Raw genomic sequence first — 22,539 nt, forward strand, 5'->3', positions numbered from 1 at the left:
CCATGACCGCCCACATTGAGAATGACGTCGGCGTGCGCGTGACGTCCCGTGCCCGCACGTTTTGGGGTCAAAGGCGTATCACAGCAAATCGGAATAACAGGAGGGTTATTTAAACATTTTATTCTCACATTGCCCTGTCGTGGTTTCTGCCTGATGGTAATCCGAGAGTGCGTTTATGATCTTGATTTTTTGGTATTTGACTTTGCCTTTGTTTTGACTTCCCTGATATCTGGTATCCTTGACTTTTGGCTTTTCCTCATCGCTGTGTCTGATTCTCTATCTCTGACCTCGGCAAGTATTCTGACTATTCTTGGAGTCGTTAAGTCCGGCCATTCTAAGGTCCGGTTAGACGTTATCCTTAGTCCTAGGTGAGACACAGTTCTGCGTGCGGGATCAATTAGTAATCCTGACACCCACTTACTATCACAACATCCTCTTCAACCGGATGTATCTCTTCGACTCTGCCTAGCCAATCCTGGTGTGTCGGGGGTTCCTTACAGCGCCGGTGCATCGGGATTAGCAACCGAGCCGATGTGAGCAAGAATTTTCTTGTATTTTGAGATTAAAAAGTTCGATTTATTAAGTAACATCTCCGCAGGGTTGAAGGTCATACCTTCGTCCGCTACTCGTGACAGGTTGTCAAAGATCTTCCTCCAATAAGGGACTAGGAGATATGAATAAGAGAGACAACATCTGTATTTATAAATTTTCTGCGGTGTGTCATACCAATGGGTGAGTATCTCATAGTTTATCTCTTGGTATTTTGCGCAGCGAGAGCTGAGATGCATGAATGTTGTTATTTGTGACCATTATTGGGTGGAGAATGATGTTTGGAGGGACTCTTCCCAAAGGTCTGAAACTTAGGGGAAGTGTTCTGTCTTCCAATAACAACAGAAGATACAGCATGGAGATGCTGCGGTGAAGGACCGTCTTCTTTGAGAAGATGTCTTCAAATGGGTACAAAGGTTGACGTAATTGCAGCTGGTTGGTTACTAAAGCATGAAAAAGGTGCAGTTGGTGATAAGTGAAAGACTCCAAAGCTGTGGGGGTCCTCTCGCCCACCAGCATTCATAAGGGAATTAATTTGACTCCCTGACATAGGTCTGCGAGCCCGATTTATAAACTTCCACCCAAGAAGGTTTTTGCATTGTACCATTCCACTATCCCTGGGTCACTTGGTAATAGCCCAAAAATGATGGTAGGCAAAGACCTCCATCTTGCTTAGGTCTCATAAGTTGTGTCACACGAAGCCATGGTCTACAACCCTTCCAAATGAAGGATATTAATGCAGAGTTCAGCGACTAGATAAAGGCCAGCGAGAGGGCAATCAGAATTGTCTGAAACAAATAGAGGATACATTCATTTTGATGGCGTTGATACATCCAACCCAGGAAAAGTGTGGTACCATGTCGGTCATGAGTCGGGACAGCAAGGGCTGGAAGTTGAGGTGGTACAACTGTCATGGTGGTCCCGGGGGCTCCAAATACCCAGGTACTTAATGCGATCTTCGCACCTGTGAATCTTGAAACTGCCAGCAAGGTGACCCGGATCTCGGGCAGGGACTGTAATATTTAGGGCCTCCGATTTATCAAAGTTCAGTTTAAAATTACTTAGTCCGACATACTCACGAAATTCACTGATGATGTTCGGGAGTGTGATTAGCGGTTGTTCCACGTAAAACAGTAAGTCATCCGCGGATATCTTGTGTTCTTTTCCAGCATAACAGAAGATGTAGAGGAAGGCACTGGCCCTGACGGCCTCCAAGAATGGCTCTAGAGTCAGCACGAATAATTTGGTCGAGAGTGGGCGGGTGTTGGGTGCCAATCGAGATCCACACTGGCATTGAGAGGCCTCCATTTACTCACATCCTGGCTGAGGGTGTGGAATAGAGAGCTCAGATCCATCTCCAAAATGTCTCCCAGAACCCTATCTTCTGCAGTATAAGGTCACCCGGTCAAAAGCCTTCTCAGCGTCGGTGGAGAGAATGACCAGGCGACGGCGCATGGAAGTGGCTAACTGTAGGATATTCAGGAGTCGTATGGAGTTATCCTTTGCCTCCCATCCAGAGATAAACCCACTTTGGTCCAAATTGACCAGAGAAGAAAGGACTGGTTTCATGCGAGAACCTTAGCCAGGAATTTGCAGTCACAGTTTAGTAAGGAGCTTGCTCTCCTTCTGGAGAATGGTGATGTGCACTAAGAGTGACTCCATCCCCAACTTCCCCCCTGCAATGAGGAATTGAATGATGTCAAAATTTGTGGCAGTTGATATTCCCCAAACTTTTTGTAATATCGCAAGGGGAAGCAATCCGGACCTTTGGCTCTGCCTGTTTTGGATGTTGTAATAACCTCATGCAGTTCTGTGTGATCTCCGCAGCCAGGGCAGCCTTCGCCTTTGCCAATAGTTTTTGTCTTGACATGTGTGGAGAGATACGCATCCATGTCGGCTAGATGGGCAGTAGCGTTGTGTGGAACCTTGTTCTCTTGTATATTGTACAGTGTGTTATAATACTTGCTAAATGCCACTGTCATTTCCGTTGGGTGTTCTGAGGTCCGATGGGGTTCCACCCGTATCTTTTTGATGTGGAAACACTCCTGTCTTTTCTTCAACATTTTCGCCAATAAACGTCCACAATTGTTGGAGTGCTCACAGAAAACGCGTTGAGATTTCTGAAGCATATGTAGTTGCTGCTGGGAGAGCAGTGTCTTCAGGTCTTTTCTAGCGTCGAGCAGGATCTTAAAGTCCTTATCTGCCAGTGTTTGTTTGTGTCTTAGTTCTAATGTTGCAATCTTGTCTAGCAACGAACAAAGTTTCTCTGACCTAGCCCTCTTAATGTCTGCACCAATAGTGATGAACTGTCCCCGTATTACACTTTTGTGTGCTTCCCAAACAACTGTTGGAGGTGTCTCTGGAGTATTTGGTGAGTGAATCCTTTACTGCCAAAATCACCTCTGCCTCCAGGAACAATGATTTGTTCAGTCACCAAGTCCATTTTTGGGGTTTGAACAGGGGAGACGATATGCAGATGCTCACGGGGGGGTGATCCGACCATGTGATGTTTCCCACGTGGGAGTCCTGAAGAACAGTCAGGTAGGGTTGCGTAAGAAACATAGAGTCGATCCTGGAATAGGACCTATGAACTGCTGAGTAGTACGACAATGTTGAGTACAATACATTTGCAGGCCTTACACCGCTGCCTTAGTGTAGGGAAAAACAAAATCATCACCTTAACTAATAGAAACCTAAAGAAAAAAAATATGATTCTCAAGATCTTAACAGCTTTGCATAATGACAGGTTTTGCTTCATAAATAATAAAGGGGAGAAAGTCTCCACTGGATCCCCAGGTTGCATGGGTGCGACTTAACCATTGTATAATATGAATACAGTTACCCGAGTCACTGTAGCTTAGGTCAAGCTCGGGGGCAACAACGTGACCCCTCATAGAGTAACTGTGCATATTACATGAACACCATACTTGCTTGCTCGTCCCCGGGACCAGGCCACCCAAACCAAAAGAGCCCCCCTCACCATGAAATGAATGAAGGGACCGATGTCATAGTGTCTTCAGAGCCCCCAGGGGCATGAATTAAGCACAGGTAGGTGAGTAGTTGTGGCAGCAGGACTACAGGTAGTGAAGCCTCTATCCAGGCTCCCTCACAACCTATACAGGTGTCGCCCCGGCCCATAAGAGGCAAAAACTCGGCACCCTGGTGGTTCTCTAAGCTTACCCTCAACCCATGTAGCCACCGTTCTCCTGTCTGGAGGCATAGCGGGACCTGGGTGAAGACGGACCAGGTGACAGGTTCACTCCTCTGGCCTGCATGGTATCGCTTGTGGTGTCAAGGGGGAGGTGAGTGCGGGGTCAGACTTCTGTGTTTTCCGGATTGCTGCACCCGGGGTGGCATCGTAGTGGGATGAAGTATCCAGTTTTCACATTGGCTAGGGTCAGTGCCAGTGCCCACAGGAATCCTGAGATATCTTCAGGGGACTTGATTGTAGCCCATGTGTTGCCTGCCCTGACATGTAGGCTGAACGGGTATCATCAGTCTCTATCTAGTTTTTGGAGCCTAATCGTGACTGGTCAGAGGGCCCATCAGGCATCCAGTGTCAGGGGAGACAGGTCTTGAAAGAGGCCTACCGCAGCATTCTGAAATTGCCATTTCTGGCGCTCCCGGGCCCTGAGCATAATCCGCTCTTTTTGCCGGAATAAGTGGATGCAGCAGACAACATCCCGCGGTACACCATCAGACCTCTGTTGGCGGAGGGTGCGATGTGTTCGATCCAGCTGGATGCTCTCTGGGGCGTCGTTCCCCAGTATGAAATTGAACAGGGCCTGCAGAGTAGCCTTCAGTAGTTCTGCCAGGGTGTCTTCCGGTAGGCCATGGATTCTAATATTACAGCGTCATCCCCTATTGTTAAGGTCTTTGACCTGCCTCTGGAGGTCTAACAGCATGTTCCCCTGTCTGGTGGCTGCCACCTCAGCTGCTCCATGTTGGACATTGGAGCGCTCTGCAGAGGCTTCCAGATCCGAGATCCAAGCTCCATCTCCAACACTCCAGCATCCACTTTAGTGAACATGGAGGTGGTGATCGCTCAGATATCCAGCCTGATCTGCTCCATTGGGTTAGGTGAGTCCCCCACGTCTGCCTCTGAGGTCCCCGGGCTTCCTGGTCTTAACAACTCGTCCACGTGTCCGGAGGCCGCAGTATCCGAGAGGGCCGGCGGGGTTGACAAGAATTCATCCATAGGTGCGGGGTATGTTGCTACCGACGTGTGCCGGGGAGGTTGGGGAATGCCAGCTGTTTTGGTACGACCCATTAGACCCTGGAATAATGCTATAAAAAGCTATATATCGGACCAGATGGAGGGAGCTGTAGTATTAAACGTCCATCTTGTCCGTGCACCAGGCCACACCCCCAGGAGATGCCTGGTGTTGACTCATCTTTAGGGGTAGACAATTTTCAATTAGTATATGTATAATGTTGTGTCAATAAAGCTTTTGAATATGAAACAAGCCTTGTCTATTAAAGATTTTGAAAAAATGGAAGGACAGAGAGGCAGATAGATTTGGTAATTTAGAAGGATAAGAGAGCGCAAAATAGATTAAATAAAAGTGCACTAAAGCACTACACAACAAATGAACAAGAGCTGCCATATACTATAAAAACCTTCCAAAGTTTTCAAAATAATGCAGACAAAAAATTAAATACAATTAGTATCAGCGCTTAGTAGATATTCCCTTATTACCCAAATATATATATAAATATAGAGGAAAATCCTAGGAGACCACTCTCATGGAGTGACCACTAGATTAAAATCCCAGTTCAGGTTATTCTCTATGGTTTACCTCAGTAAATTCAGTATTATTAATTAAGTTTTTGTTATTTTTTTTTAAGACCTTTTTCTAGATTGGACTGGGATTTTAATCTAGTGGTAACTCCATGAGAGTGGTCTCCTAGGTTTTTCCTTACTACATTGTATGTTTTCCCTATATTTGGGTAATAAGGGAATATCTGCTAAGCGCTGATACTAATTTTATTTGATTTTTTGTCTTCAGATGGATTTGGTATTGGAACACAGACTCTAGGGTTAATCCATTAATAAACGATTTAACCCCTAAAGGTGAGCCAGCACAAGGAACTTATTGGTACCATAACAACTTCATTTTGATTAAGGTAACATAAAATGGGCTTTCATGCTTTGATGGAGCATATTGACAAACTTCTTGCATGCCAATAACATGCTGGCATTATTTAGGGCCAGAAAAATTATCCTTCTGATAAGCCAATAAAGGGGATGCAGCATTGATACTTTAATAAAAAGGTCATAGTGCAAAGAACCAACCTGGTTTATATATCATGTCAATTTTAGTTGTTTGTAGGTAGTCAGCTTGCTATACTACAATAATACACTAGTGCTCTGTGTTTATGTACCCAGTTTGAACCAATCAAACCAAATATGCACCTGTGCAAGTTTAACCCCTTAAGGACACATGACGTGTGACATGTCATGATTCCCTTTTATTCCAGAAGTTTGGTCCTTAAGGGGTTAAACAAGTACTCATTTCAGTAATTATGTGGTAGATTTCAATAGGTGCCCTAAATGACCAAGAGAAGAATTAGAGCTAAACAAAAACGGGGCAAAAATACATATTTACTTTTCCTATCCTTTGCTGTGCAAAATAGCTCCAGTGTTGAATGAGTTAAATAATCTTGATTCTAAAACAATTATGAAAAACAAAATCTTTCCAATCCTATTTGGTGTGCTGACATCTCATATCATCAGCTTAGATGAACCAAGAGCCTATTGTCTCTTGTTAGTACTTTTTCGGGGGGGTTGGGTGGAGGGTGGAAGGTTTTTGTGAATCTCTAATTATTAAGAGACCAGACTTACTCTGTAACCCAACCTTTTTTCTAAAGCAGGTGGGTCTTCATCGAGGAATTGAATACTCTTGCATTCCTGAACTAATTCACCAGTATCACATAATTTTAGTCTAAGAGTTTAATACAGAGAGCTCTGTGTTCCAACAGTGTAAGGGAATCTTACTGGTAGTCAACAAGTCACTAGGAAGAAAACTAAACAATAACACAGACCAATTTTATAACTCTGCAGTTTCTGGATTCAACTGATAAAATGGATACAGGTAAACAAGAGAACTATGCTCTTTTACATGATGAATCTGATGTAGAAGAGTATGAGAAAAGCAACAGAGGCAATGAGAAGACTCAACAAGGGTACGTAAATACAAATAATTTTAGAAATTATAAATAAACAAAGCTGGTATCATCTAATACTATACACCAGAGTGCAATATTGTTTTTATTACGGCAACATATTATAAATGAGGCAAGTAACACTTGTATTACACATTCCATTGTATCTACATTTGTTATGTAGTACATATTTACTTTTACAAAACTATAAACAAGCCAACATTAAATTGACTTATGCAATGTATAATCATATTTTGTAACTAAATTCTCATAATGTCACAATGTCCATGTACCCCCTTTTTTGCACATCCTACACTAGCAACCTTGTACTACAGAGTTAATCTAATAAAAGCAAACATTAGATTGCTAGAATATGACTTGACAAATTGTGACAGGATAATGCAATGTATGATCATAAATCAAATAATCAAATAGAGCTAGTTGGTATTCAACCCAACATGTCCAAGATAAAAATGTTGATAAAACACACAAAAGAAAAAAATACTTGGGAGTATCTGCATAACAACAGGGATGAATGGGAAAAATTAAAAATATGAGTGGTAAGGAAAGGAGGCAATGGGTTGTATAGAAAAGGACATTCCTTAATACTAAAGGCTCAAAAGGGTATAACACAGTTACACTTGAAGACTAGTGGGTATACCCCAAAGAAAGCTCAAAAGTATATATTCCTGACCACATAATTGACTTAAGAAAGAGGCAAGCAGCACCATCAGTCTTTCCTTTGTCCGCTATTACTTGTTTGTTTAATGTATGATCATATACTGTAACTATACTATATTGTGACATTATTTCTGTCTAAATGTTTCTAAAATAAAAAAATAAAAAAACTGATCTAAAAAGTATGTTAATTGTAGATTTGTGTATCAGTTAGGGATATATTAACAAAACATTGAGTTTTGCAGTTAAAAACAACTTGCAAAATGTTGACCAAAATAGCAGAGTGGCAAAAGATGGCCCAACTTGTTGAATTGGATATCTTTCCAGACGTTACAGTGGGAAAAGTGATTTCTTAATTGCACAAAAAAAATCAATATCCTTTTTGCTACTTATTGACTGTGACATTTTCACATGGGAGAAATCAGACACAACTTCCCATACTGATAGATTTTAAGAAAATTAACTCTAAAAATTTTGACTTCTTTATGTCAATATTAAAATTCTGTGCATCCTTATAATGAAATAAATGTTGTCACATATAAAGGCAAAAGTATAATTATACATACTTTATAGTAGCTGAAGGCACACTCCAAACATAAAAAGCACTTCATATTGGCAAAGTGCTTTATCTGTGAAAACGTTGTCCTCTTTTTATTAATTTTATAAGAATATAGCTAAATGATATTGCCCAGGGCACCTGTGTTTAAAAAAACATCTATGTGAGCTGCAATACAGTTCATTGGGTAGCCTATGATTGGACAGCACAAAATCTCTGTGCTGGGAAAGTAGAGGAGGGCATGCAGTAGCTGCAAATGTTAAATATACAGCTATTGCTGTATAATCCGTGGTAATATTCTTTTACGTGCGCAAAGGGTTTACTTGTGTGAGAGTTACCGTATTTACTCTAATCTAATGTGCACCTTTCTTGCAAAATAAAGTTTTAAAAATTTGAATGCGCATTAAATTTGGGCCAAAATTCTAAATTTTCCAGCAAATTGCATTCTGCTTGTTCCATTATCAGTTTTGTTATATTATATGTTAGAAAATTGTTTTTAAGTCCTTTCAGGTTTTGAACTTGCTTTATGTCCAAGAGTCCAGTTAATGTACCGATAACTCCTCTTTGGCACTATTGTGATTCGAAAAGCATGATTGATTAACTTAAGATTCAGAGCTTTTTTTTTTTTTTTTTTTAGCCATCGGATAATGATATACACCAAGTTTTTAAAATACTCGTTATACTGTAATGTATTTGTTTTACAATATGTATGATATTCTGTCCAATTACAGGAAATCATATATGAGAGGACTGAATACAATCTACACATTGGCACAACCACAGTGGCTTTGCCATACAGTTTTCATTGTGTTTTTGGTCTCTTCACAAGCAGCTCTATGTATCTTTGTTTTGACCATGCACATGGACCTAGAAACAATTAAACTGGATCAAGCATTCTTACAGAAAGGTATGGACTAGTAGTATATAATTATCTATAAAACTGTACAACATCCATTCATGAAAATGTTTATCTGGTCAGACATTTCACGATAATGTTTTTTTTTTTTTCATTAAAATTCATTTGGCAAGATAGCAATTGACTTTTAAAATTTATGGCAAATTGGCCAGGTTGTGAACAATGGCCAACTCAACTGAATTAGATACTTTACCCAAAATAACTATGTTGATTTAAATTGTGTCCACTGAATTTACTGTTTAAAGGAACACTCCAAGCACCATAACCACTACAGCTCCTGAATACATTGGCAGTGTATTGTATGTTTCAATTGAGAATTGGCAATTTTTTTTCAATTAGAATAGCAGCAGCAACAACAGTAATGTCAAATTCATGCCATTCGTTTAGGTATTCCGATTTTTATGATATTCTGAAGTACCGTATATACTCGAGTATAAGCCGAGTTTTTCAGCAAATTTTTTGTGCTGAAAAACCCCAACTCGGCTTATACTCGAGTCAATAGTCTGTATTATGGCAATTTGCATTGCCATAATACAGACTGGGGCTGTCAGAGAGTTTCTTAGAACCAGGTGAAAAAATTATCTATGGAAAAATATATATATCTTTGAAGAGAGTCTTTGCAGATAATAAAAAATATACAATGAAAAAATTGATAAAAATGATAAAAATGAATAAAAAAATAGTCTCACTGATATAGCTTGGTGGGATATCTGTACAGTCCTCAGGAGTTGATCCGTCCGGGTAGTAGGATGATCCGTATATGTGGAGACAAAATAGGAGACACGACAAACTGCCAATAGTGAAGAATTGCGGCTCCAAGGATAAAATGAGAAAATAATATGATAATACACTCACATTTGTAGGAGCTTTGGACCAGCTCTAGGCTTATAGGCGTTGCAGCGGTATGATCCCCGCTACCAGGATATACTGGAGAAAACGTCTGTTGATCCAACCTTGGTACTCCGGAATGTATAGAAAACAACAATAGTGCTCTCAGTAGGTAGGGTATGTAAAGTAACAGTAAATAAAATATACTTACAAATATAGAGCAGGAAATACTGCTCTATTAATAGGGCGCTGGTGGAATAATCCCCACCTGGGATTTCTTTGGATCAGGATCCGAGTTTAGAGAGGTAAAAATAGTAGTAAAAATAGTAGTGGTTGTAGAATAAAATAATAATAAATAATAATTGAAAGAATAATATGTATATAAAAATAAATATAAAAAATATATATATAAATAAAAAAAAGGGAAAATTGAATTATAAAACTGCCAGGAATAATAAAATAGTTGATCAAATAAAGTAGGAGTTGGTCCTATAAAAAAGGTAACCAAAATCACTTTTATTATTAAAATACACAATTTAAAACCATTAACGCGTTTCACCTAAACAGGCTTTTTCAAAATGGTAAAAAAACTGTGCTAGTGATATAAAAGCTAAATGTCCCACTTGGCTGCAGAGAGCTTAAAAATATATATAACTGGATTTAAAAAATGGTGACTCTTTAAGATCCATGTTAACCACTTCATGACCAGATTTCTTGTTTTTGTTTTGGGGGTTGCAAAGATATTAGTACAATATTTATTTGAAACATAGGATGCAGAGTTAGCACATAAATGTATGATATAACAACAGCTGTGTGTATGTATTGCTGTTCATATAAACATAGTACATATGTTACGAACATTTACAAAATGTTCATTTTTATTTATTCATTCACCCTTTATAGAAAGATCAGGGTAATGATAAAACTTTAGACCGCACGCTTTATCTTGCAGTATGATGTACCGTATTTATCGGCGTATAACACGCACAGGCGTATAACACGCACCTCATTTTTAGAAAGAAATTCCAGGAAATTTCCCCCCTCATCCCATAGTATTCCCCCCCCTCATCCCATAGTATTCCCCCCTCATCCCATAGTGTCCCCCCTTTCCATAGTATTCTCCCCCCTTTCCATAGTATTCTCCCCCCTCCCATAGTATTCCCCCCTCCTCCCATAGTATTCCCCCCTCCTCCCATAGTATTCCCCCCCTCCTCCCATAGTATTCTCCCCCCTCCCCTCCCATAGTATTCTCCCCCCCTCCCCTCCCATAGTATTCTCCCCCCCTCCCCTCCCATAGTATATAGTATTCTCCCCCCTCCCCTCCCATAGTATTCTCCCCCCCCTCCCCTCGTATTCTCCCCCCCCTCCCCTCCCATAGTATTCTCCCCCCTCCCCTCCCATAGTATTCTCCCCCCCTCCCCTCCCATAGTATTCTCCCCTCTCCCCTCCCATAGTATTCTCCCCCCTCCCCTCCCATAGTGTACTTTCCTCCTCCTCCCCTCCCATAGTGTACTTCCCCTCCTCCCCTCCCATAGTGTACTTTCCTCCCCCTCCCCTCCCATAGTGTACTTTCCTCCCCCTCCCCTCCCATAGTGTACTTTCCTCCCCCTCCCCTCCCCTCCCATAGTGTACTTTCCTCCCCTCCCATAATTACTTACCTGTCCTGAAGCGTGGGCCGGCTTCACACCGTGCACCGCGGAACAGGAACTTTAATTTAAGGTTCCGGTTTCCGGCGGGACTGAAAGGAAGTGTGCACATTATTGTGCACACTTCCTTTCAGTCCCGCCGGAAACCGGAACCTTAAATTAAAGTTCCTGTACCGCGGTGCGCGCTGTGAAGCCGGCCCACGCTTCAGGACAGGTAAGTAATTATGGGATATCGGCGTATAACACGCACCCACGATTTTTCCCCTATTTTCAGGGGAAAAAAGTGCGTGTTATACGCCGATAAATACGGTATATAGGGTCTGAAATATAATTAGTATACACGTAAAAGTACAATATATGTGACAAAAATAGATAAATAGAAAATACCCAATACCCTGCTTTTAAGTATTTGTAAGGACCTTGATAGCATTAATGTCCTCTCACCTATCTAAGGTTACGTGGAATTACCCAAATTAAAGGGCCTGTCCTACTATCTCAGGTTAGCTTCTGGTATCCTACATTTTGGTCCCTAATCAGCATTTTTCACAACATGGATGGTAGTTTGAGCGCAATAAAAAATATTGGAACATATTTTGTTATACCTAGATGACTGTGCATCCAATCTATTGTATATAGTTACTTATTTTACACAGTCTCATTAATTGTTTAGAATGCCATTCCCAGGCCAGTTCTGAGCTGCTTAGTCTAATCTCTGTGCCATATCAAGTGCATTCAAAGTGAAATTGGTTATTTTTAATTTATAATTAAATTAAGGTAATTTAGATTCTTTCTTGTGTAATTAGAGGATGTTAAATTTAATGGATTTCATCATAAGTGTTTTTCTCTAAATTGCGAAGATTTACTGCCATTATGTTTATGTGCTCTCAAAACTCCAAAGCTCAAAGAAATTACCTTGAACTACTGCACAATAATACTGTTTGTCATTTATTTAATCATGTAGCATTAGACATAACATAATTGCTGCCTAGTTACAAACCACTTGCAGTAGTACTGTATAAGATAGCACTGTGATGGATTGCATGTTTGTTTTGCAGGCCAACTCAATTATGTTAATAATGTGAGTGGTTCAAGATCTGAAAATGCAACTCAGGTGATACATATTTTTATTCATATTTTTTTCATTATTGTGAAATTGTGCTTTTACTAATGCATTGATTTTAATTAATTGAATATGTTTTTTTCAACCCTTTGCATTTTTCTATGTCACCCTTTTTAGAACAGTTACTTATGGGCCCTATTGTGGTCAATGCAAGTAATGGAAGCTCCACATTTTTTTTAAGAGGAAAATATATGCATAAATAAACAACACATTAAAAATAATGAAAAATGAATCTGAATCTTCTGAATCCTATACTTTGTATAGAATTCCGATGCAAAAGCACCAATTTTAATCTGGACAAGCAAAGGCACCCAGGCGATGGCTGCAGGTTTGCTCAGGCTGACCAAATTTCCAACCATATTTGCCTTTAGTAAATATAAGAATGACCATTTCAGTCAGTCATTTTCACAGGATTTTGTCTATCTGGACAAAATCCAGTGTTTAGTGAATAAGCCCGTATGTACGGTATATTTTTATTAATCGTGAATCATTACCTATATACTGTGTATTTTTTACTAATAGTGAATCATTCCGCATATACTGATATTCTTATTAATAGTGCATTATCCCCTATATACTGTATATTTTTATTAATAGTTAATCATCCAGTAGATACTGTATATTTGTGAGCAAAACATTGCAGGAGGATAATGTTTCGTTCTTACCCCTACAATATGTTAATATTCCAAAAGACACATACTCCAAGGAATCCAGTGGAATTATGAGTCAAAAATGTGTTTCTTTGTTAAGCTCATTTGTATACTCCTACCCAGAATCCCTTGCAGTAGTGAGAGCACTGTTAAAGTGAGATTTCTGTGGAAAAAGCAAGTCTTATGGCTTGACTGGTGTCTGTATTTCATCCACACTTTTTTCCCCACCACAACTCTGCTGGTATGTACTTTACAAGTAGCGCCAAGCCTCCATTGCAAGCCAGTAACCAACCTCATGCTGATGAGTTGCATTAACAATGAAACAGCTGTCCATAAGTGGTTCACTGGTTTTGCTCTTCTTCTTGAGTTGCGTTTCAAAGCTGTTGTATACAGCAGACACATACTCCAAGGAATCCATGTATACAGTAAAATTATGAGGCAAAAATGTGGTTCTTTGCAGTAGTGAGAGCACTGTTAGCGAGATGTCTGTGGGAAAGCAAGTCTTATGGCTTGACTGGTGTGTGTATTTGTGTTTAGCAATGTATTTTATATATATATATATATATATATATATATATATATTAGTTATATAGCGCCAACAAATTCTGCAGAGATGTATACAGGGTTAATACAGATATTTTGCTTTTAATTTCATCATAAACAGGTCTGTACAATTTAAATGTGTTATCCATTGAATAATTTCCTTGTGTGCAATAGCAGAAAGGGTTCTTTACAGTAAAACCAATAAAATTATGGGATTCTCTGCAGGTAACGTCAGGGTAGTCGCCTTTTTTTCATCACTGCAGGATATACTTAAATAAAAAAAGATATGTGGGCATTATTAATAATAATCTTCAGAACTCAGCTCTGCTAATAAGAAACAGTCCATAACTCTTATGCCAAATATATTTTAAAATGTAATTACAGTTACTGCAGTTACTGCAAAACATAATTTAGGCATTACTGAAATACTCTTGAAGATCACTACAACAAAACTGTTATAATTGTTTTTCCACTTCTGTTCTTTATTAAAACTATACAAATTATTTTATTTTGCATGATCATAAGAAAACGGAAGGATTAAAGTCGGATGAACGAGGAATGAATAACATCAGTCTTTTGAAAAGGATTCATGCTATAGAATTGGTAAATATTAAACAGATGTATAAAATAAAGGGATTCTGTGTCAAAATGCTGAAATGTCATCTATAGATATCAGATTAAGGAACAAATGCTGAATTGCTTGCAATTTGGGATGTCCCATTCAAGAGGGCATCAAATAAAATTTATCTCACTAGTTCAGTTTTAAAAGAAACCTTCCATTAGCAGCACAAGTTTACGGTCATAAAACCAAAATACCATATATGTATTCTTTGGGCAATGCAGCAACACCATACAATACGTTTTGCCACTCATATATTAGTAAATTACAGCTGATGTCTTTATAGGCAGAGTGAGTATGGAATTCACATATATATCACAAATATTTTTCTACCTAATGAGATGGACAAAGAACAGTTAATAGTTTTGTATATTTCCCTATTGGTCGACCCCACACAGGGATAATGTTTTCCAAAGTTATAAGTAGCATATCACAATAGCCCCATCTCTAGGGGTAGTCAAACATGAATTGCTGTTTACATTTTCTCTGTACTAGACTATACAGCAACCACCTAGATGTGTTACATGCCAATTTCATTCATAACTGGTACACCATGCCTTATTAATATGTATATATAATACGTTAACTACAAATGTAAAAAAAAAGTGAATAGAAATATGTAAATATTTATTATATAGCCAAAATGCTTGTAAATACGTAGATATTTCTATTCACTCAGACAAGCAAAGATAGCACATTTCTGTAAAAGAAAATTTGAAGATTCTAATCACATATAAATGATCTACATATTCTAATGCAACACAGATCTTGATATGCCTTGCAACTAATAGTATAGTTTGCAATTAATGAAGACAAATTGATTGCTCTGTTTAAAAGCACCGAAAATACCTTACAAGTATCCTAACTGCACTTGAAACATAACAGGGCATATGAAAAGCCATTTGTTCAGTAAAGATCAGAAATAGATTATCCTGTTTTCATGAATTTAAATGCTGCTTCTGGCAGTTTTCACTTCTTTTGGTATTATGAATCCAAGCAGAATACTTTTATGAAGTACTAAAAAACTTATTAAACCCCATTAGCAGTTAATGCTCCTGCAAATCATTCACAGACAATACTGTTTTAGTTTCATAATTCAGATTAAGTTTTATTTTTTTCAGCTTCCAACTAAGCTTGGGTCCATTATTATTTTACCCCAGGATTTTACAAATGTTTTATACATGTCCTTATTTTCATTTTATCACATCCAAGTGTCACAACATATTGAGATCATTAATACACTAATTAACATCAATTTATTTATGTATTTAATTTTCTTTACTCAGATTATGATGTCACTCAACAAAAATTAGTTGATAGCTAGAAGCTTATTGAGTAGACATGTGCAATTTGTTTCGTTCCGAATGTGAATTCGGATGAATTTCCGGCAATTCGAACATTCGGATACTTTCGAATGTCCGAATAGCTGAATTGCTGAATTGCCGAATTTCCGAAGTGCTGAACCGAACTGCCGAAGTCCCGAAGAGCCAAATGTCCGAATAGCCGAAGTGCTGAATTTCGGAATGCCGAACCGAAGTGCCAAAGTGCCGAAGCGCCGGATTTCCAAATAGCCAAAGTGCCGAAGCACAGAATTGCTAAAGTACTAATATACCCAGTGGAAGAATGAAGAGTGTTACACTGTATACCAGTTTAAATAAAAAGTATCCACACATTTTTTTCTCTGCCCCCAGCTCCTCTATGTCTCTTTTGTCCCCCCAACTTCCCTTTGAGGTCTCCACCCCCATTTCCTCCCTGTGCCTGCTGATGTCCCTCCTCCTTGTAGTGGGATGAGCCACGTACTCACAAGTCTGACCGGAAGCTGTTCGGTGCTCTCATTGAGCACTTCCTGTCAGACCAGGTAGAGGATGACAAAGCTCCTCAACCGCAGTCTGCAGCTCAGCCCACTACAATGGCTCACCGGCTGGAGGGAAGTGCGGTGAAATGGATCTTGTACCCCTCGCCCCTTGCAGTCTGCCACCTTATGGTAGCGCCGGCCCTGCACTTAATTCAGACATACATTTTTTGCATAAATCCCCTTTTTTAACTTTAAATTACTGCTCCCTATTTTCATAAGATACCAAAGGAAAAATATAATAATTAATCATTAAAAAATAATAATAATTTTAAAGTTAAAAATGAAAAGATTCTCTCACTTCCTATTTTGTTTTTAATCCAGATGCGTATAATATAATTTTAATTTTTTTTAGAATCTGCCTTGCAATAATGCCTGATATTTCATGGTCATTGGGCCAGACAATATTGTAGCATATATACAATACGAAAAACAGTCACCTCACACACTATAAACACAAAGGTGAGGAACACTTATGGTTACAGCTTCCTCCAGGGATATCCAAGCAATAATCCCTGCAATATGGAACAGATATATACAAAAAAATGAGGATACAGCAGTGGATCTACAAAAAGAATATAAAACAAATGATAGTGTAACACTGTATAATAAACAATATGTGCGCTATGTAGAATATAACTCACAGGATGGACGAATAAATGGCGCCAAAGGGTGCCTCCCCTGATGTTGATGGGAGGCGATAGCACTGCCTCTATTCCCAGGAAGACTAAATTGAACTCAGAATATGGAGTAGAAAAATGTTTTCTTCTTTATTAAAAAAGTATATAAAATGTAATATATATAAAAAAGCTGTTATGGTACCAGGTCCTACGCGTTTCGTCCAGATGGACTTCCTCAGGGACCTCCTGGTATTCAAGTAGTAACAGCAGTAAAAACAAATACAAATGTACAATCATAAATAACCCTCCCCCTGAGTCCTTTCTTTTATACTGGTGGTTCATCCTCTTCATTGGTGCTTCACTGGGCGTCAGTAACTTGTTGCAGCTGTGGGTGATCAAATTTCCTGGTTTCTTTTTCGTGATGTCACTTCCGGTTTTCGGCACTTGTGTCACTTCCGGTTCAGCGGTTCATTCTAATTGGCTTCCTAGGCATGTGTGTTCCAAGTAAGGAAGTGTGTGTTCCACCTATAACTTGATGTTACAAATAGACTACCAATAGGAGCCAGTAGGGCTCAAACAAAAAGGAAATCAAAGCAAAATATAAGATAGAAAAACGGAGCAATAATTATGGGAAATAAAATCTTCCAAGAGGGAAATAAAGAGATCGCCTTTCTTATATGTAGATTCATATATAAAAAGGAATGGATGTCTAGCATAAACAGACTAATTTATTGACTAATTTACAGACTAATTTACTGATGGTTTTAATTTAAAGGCACCTTAGAAGTATCCGTTACATAAACACCATGTGTTGAATGTTAATCACTTCCATAAAGAGATATTTGGTGATCTCTAAATTTTTACCCCTGTATCCAAGTATACATAACATAATTTGAATATGTGAATGCAAAATCTAGACATTATATTCCATATGTATTTGAATATTGATTTGAAAGAACTTGTCTTTTTTTTTTTAAAGCTTTCAATTAATTGAATTTTATTTAAATGCAGTATTGCATATAAGTTTGAGTGATTTTAAATTGCTAGTATCAATAAAAAGAGACTTATCTCTGAATGAGTCCCATTAATTTCAATTTAAATATTCAAGTATTTGATTATATCTAATTATAATATATGTATATATATATATATATATATATATATATATATATATATATATAGATATGAAAGTAGATATCATTCCACGGTCTTTATCTTCAGGTAAAAATTAACTTTTAATGCTCCAAGTTAAAACATCAATGTTTCAGTCTGGACAATCAGACTTTCAGCAGGACAAGGTTAGCCAGTATTCAGAATATACATATATACTGTACCATTAAACAACAATCAAACAATGCACTTACCCCACCTGGTTAGAGGCACACCTCCACAAGCCGTCCGGTCCATTGCCGCGCCGAAAATGCCGGTCGCGTGCAGATGACGTCATCATGCATGTGTCAATTACGCATGCGTCGATCACGTGCCCGGCCGTTCATTGGGCGTATCCATAGCAACCAGACACTTCTGCGGCTCTTTGGGCACGGACCGAGGCTTTTAAATCTGTCTGCCTCCAGCCAGCACATAAAATAAATGTACTTAAAGTAATACACAACCACTGTGAAAAAAATAAAAAGAAATACTAATTATTCATATTAAAAACAATTACCTCTGCTGGAGGACAGTTCATAGAACTTAATATTATAAACCTTAAGAAATACTGCTCACTATGGTGACCCCCTTGTATCTTAAGAGACCACAACAGTATTACTGTAAAAAATACGGCATGACTCCCTGCACTAACGTTATTTTGTATCACCAAGAATCAATTGAAGACTTGTAGGGTAATGGACCAAGATCCATATGCTTACTGTCCTACTAGTTACTTCTCTAACATGCTGAATATCACTGTTACTTTGAAATTAACATATTTACACATTTACATATTTACACATCTTAGGCTGGGTCCCTGTAACCTAATTAAAGTCTTATACACTATATCACACTGAAATGTCCACCTATCTCAGAAACCAATTTCTATCTATCGAGGTCATAAATTTATACCGATAGTGTGCTATACTTCCAGGTTATTGCGGTATTATCACTCAAAAACTAACTAAATACACTCCACAGTAACTATCACAACTACAGATAGAGAGATTAACATCCTCTAAAACTCATCCTCGTTCAAATCAGCCCACATGAAAAATTCTTTACTCTAAAACAATTTTATAATCATTATATGGTGCCAGTCCACTTAATCTATTTCCCATCTCCCTGGGTAGAGAGTTGGTCACTTGCCAGATTATTGTAATGGTCATACATATAGCTATCTGACTAGTAGTTTTCAATTACTAATCCGTCATCTAAGTACTGAGAACTCATAGACTGTCCCCCAGGGTGGGCTCATGGGTTAATCAGGACTGATCTGAAATCATTGTAATGATGCCTATAACGAAAAATATCCTTTTTATAAAAATACTGCTAGAGAATATTTCTCATTCAGTCCTTTTGGTGCTATCGTTTCCAGAGTTCTGATCCAATAAATCTCTCTCTGAAGAAGCATTTTCTTCCGATCACCCCCTCTCCTTGGTGGTGGAATGTGATCAATCGCCATTAGTTTAAGTGACGGAAGGGCATGTCCTGTTTCCAAAAAATGTCTAGCCACGGGTAACTCCGAGATATTATCCCGGTATGCCACTCGAATATTTGAGCGATGATTTCTAATCCGTTCTCTTAAAGGCATATCAGTTTTGCCTATATAAACTAGGCCGCAGGGACATGTCAATTTGTATATTACAAAGTCACTAGTACAGGTCAATCGATGTTTGATGTTATATTGTTTGCCTGTATGGGGATGTGAAAACGTCCGCCCTGGGACCATGTGTCCACAGGTGACACATCCCATGCAATGATATCACCCATGGTTACTGGTAGCTGTTTTAGTTTCATAACAGTGACTAGGATCCATTTTAACTAGTAAGTCTCTCAAACTTTTATTCCTCTTGTAGCTCATCATTGGTGGAGCGGCAAATTCATTAGGGAGAGAGATATCGTAAATGAGTATCCGCCAGTTCACATTGATAGATCTTCTTAATGCTGTGGAGGCCGTGTTGTAGATCGTTGGGAACACCAAACGTTGATTTTTGTTGTTAGGACTAGCATTCACATGGTGGCATTTTAGTAGGGCACTATTCAATGCCGCTTTCTTATACCCCCGTTCTAGGAACTTGTCCCACATGGTGTTAATGTGTTCTTGCGCTCTATCAGGGTCCGAGTTATTCCTAAATACCCTTAAGAACTGTGAATACGGTAAAGATGCTTTCAGAGAATTTGGATGAAAGCTATTAGCATGTAGAAGTGTTTTTCGGTCGGTGGATTTGGTGAACAGAGTATACATTATTTTCTTATTCTCAATGCTCACCCTCACGTCCAGAAAGTCGACAGTGGTCTTGCTTGCTGTCATTGTAAGCTCAATATTGGGGCTCGCCATATTAATTGAGGCTACCATATCCGAAACGGTGTCAAGGTCACCCTTAACTTTAAAGAACAGGTCATCGATAAATCTTGCATACAACAAGATCTTAGTTTTAAATGGTTCCAGAATGTGTTCCATCTCAAATTTGTACATGAAGCAGTTGGCATACATGGGTGCCATGGCCGCCCCCTTCGAGGTACCCGCCACCTGGCGATACCGTTTTTTTTCAAAACGAAAATAATTAAATGTTAACACCACTTCATAGTTACATAGTTACATAGTTAGATAGCTGAAAAGAGACTTGCGTCCATCAAGTTCAGCCTTCCTCACACCTGTTTTTTGCTGTTGATCCAAAAGAAAAGAAAAAAAAAAAAAAAAAAAAAAAAAAAAAAAAGAAAAAAACCCAGTTTGAAGCACAATTTTGCAACAAGCTAGGACAAAAAATTCCTTCTTGACCCCAGAATGGCAGTCAGATTTATCCTTGAATCAATTAATTCCATTGCATACTCGATGGGTGGACCTCGGTAATGCGGAGATTCTGCTAGTACCTGTCTTGTCGCTGCGATACCATCAAGGTGGGGGATGACCGTATATAAGCTTTTGACATCACAAGTCAAAAGCATAACTGGTTCAGAGGGTAGTTCCACCGCTGAGATTAATTGTAGAAAAGTAGGTGTATCTTTTAAACATGTCGTTAGATTAGCCACTGTATCCTTCATAAGGAAATCCAACCATTGAGCTATTGGTTCCAAAATTCCTTGTTTAGCCGACACGATGGGCCATCCAGGGGTTTTCTCAACATTTTTATGTACTTTAGGTAAAGTATATAGGATGGGAGTCCTGGGGTTCGACTATGTCAAAAACTCATAAAGTTCACTGGTTAAATAGTCGGCTTGTAAGCCCTTTTTTTTTTTTTTTAAATTCTTTATTTTTATTGTGCTGTGAATGAATAACATGCAGGCTCGTGGTGCCCCAACAGCATTCCTCGAGCTTATACACAGATAATACAGTTGGCGCATTAAGATTAACGGCACATTTTTATATATGTTGAAGTAATGCTGAGTAATTCTGTAGATTAGACCTTGCGCGTGGCAATAGCATAAGATTAATTTACAAGAGAGAAATAGACAGAGCTGTCATAGGTTGCTAACAGTATAATATAAACTTATGTCTTAATGTCTAAACTACACAGGCAAGTAGCCTCACTGTGTGAATGCCAAGCCAGTATAGGTGGGCAAGCTTCCCCAGCAAGCTTAGACATGAGATGTAGTAGTTATCTGGTAAAATGGCTCAAATATGCTTAGACTTAGACACAAAAATAAGAAAAAACCTACTTGTTGTAGGTATAAACAGGGTAATGCTTTCACTGCCTGTGGATGCTTATTTGGGATTAGCAGTGTTAGGTCCTGCAAGTTATCAGGCTCAGTAGTTGTGGAACATATAACACGAATATGTTAACTTTGCTTGCACGCCATGGGCTTAGTAGAATAATATGCAAGACAGTATTGAGCTATATTGCTAGACAGAATGCGGGGAGGAATAATGCAAAATAACATAATATAGCAAGTGGGGAGCTAGGCTGGTAAATTATTGCTTATAGTGGAGTAGCAAGTCTGTTCTCCCCAAACCTTCGGCGGAAAGCTTGACCCCGTGGGACCTGTGAGAGGCTGTTTAGCCGATGTCTATCTGCGGCAGGTTATTGTCCTTGGGTGGTATAAGTTCGTGCTGGTGATAGGTACTGACCCGCTTGTGCTCGCGGTAGCCTTCATGGTGCTGCAGATTCTCACGCTGGGTGTGTGGCTGACACTTGTGACGATCTTGTCTGGAGTGCAGCTCCCATTTGGGTCGATGTCCAGGTGAGTGCTGTGTGCTCTCTTCTGTCCCCTTCCCCGGTTTTAGGTAGGTCGGGCAGAGGGAGTCACCTTTTGCTGGGTCGGCCCGCAGGTATGTTCTTTTGAAGGGAGAGCAGTGTGGGTTGTTTCTGCGCCTCTCTGCCTGATTCGGTGGTAAGCCTGTGGTGGCTCCGATTTTGGCGCCCTCTCTTTTACCATCCGCCATCTTGTCTGCAGCGTCTTGGTGTCTGAGCAGGGCGGCCCTGCTGCTGCGCCCTAGATGATCGGGGCATGCGGGAGTAAGGACCGGGATCACCCCCCCGGTCCAGAGGGGGGGGGACGGGGCCAGTTCCCGTCGGGTCCGGCCTTGGCTGAGTACCAATGAGCAGGATAGTGGGGCAGCGGCCGTCTGCCCCACTCACCGCCGGAGTAGGCCTCGTCTGCGCCGGTGAGGTTTCTTCCTCCAGGGGACTGAAACCTTGCAGGCCAG

At 39.4% G+C, this 22,539-nt stretch overlaps 1 protein-coding gene across 1 annotated transcript in view; it reads left to right on the top strand.

The window, feature by feature from the left end:
• The first annotated feature begins 6,442 nt into the window (after positions 1–6,442).
• The window catches only part of LOC134614463 (EF-hand calcium-binding domain-containing protein 14-like), a 70,363-nt gene continuing 54,266 nt past the window's right edge, over positions 6,443–22,539 (top strand). The window contains exons 1-4 of the mRNA XM_063458264.1: positions 6,443–6,735; positions 8,680–8,855; positions 12,394–12,449; positions 14,177–14,254. Of these exons, the coding sequence (XP_063314334.1) occupies positions 6,635–6,735; positions 8,680–8,855; positions 12,394–12,449; positions 14,177–14,254 (411 nt within the window). The 5' untranslated portion in view covers positions 6,443–6,634. The remainder of the gene's footprint in view (positions 6,736–8,679; positions 8,856–12,393; positions 12,450–14,176; positions 14,255–22,539) is intronic.

This window comes from Pelobates fuscus, chromosome 6 (assembly GCF_036172605.1).
Source record: "Pelobates fuscus isolate aPelFus1 chromosome 6, aPelFus1.pri, whole genome shotgun sequence".
Taxonomy (NCBI): domain Eukaryota; kingdom Metazoa; phylum Chordata; class Amphibia; order Anura; family Pelobatidae; genus Pelobates; species Pelobates fuscus.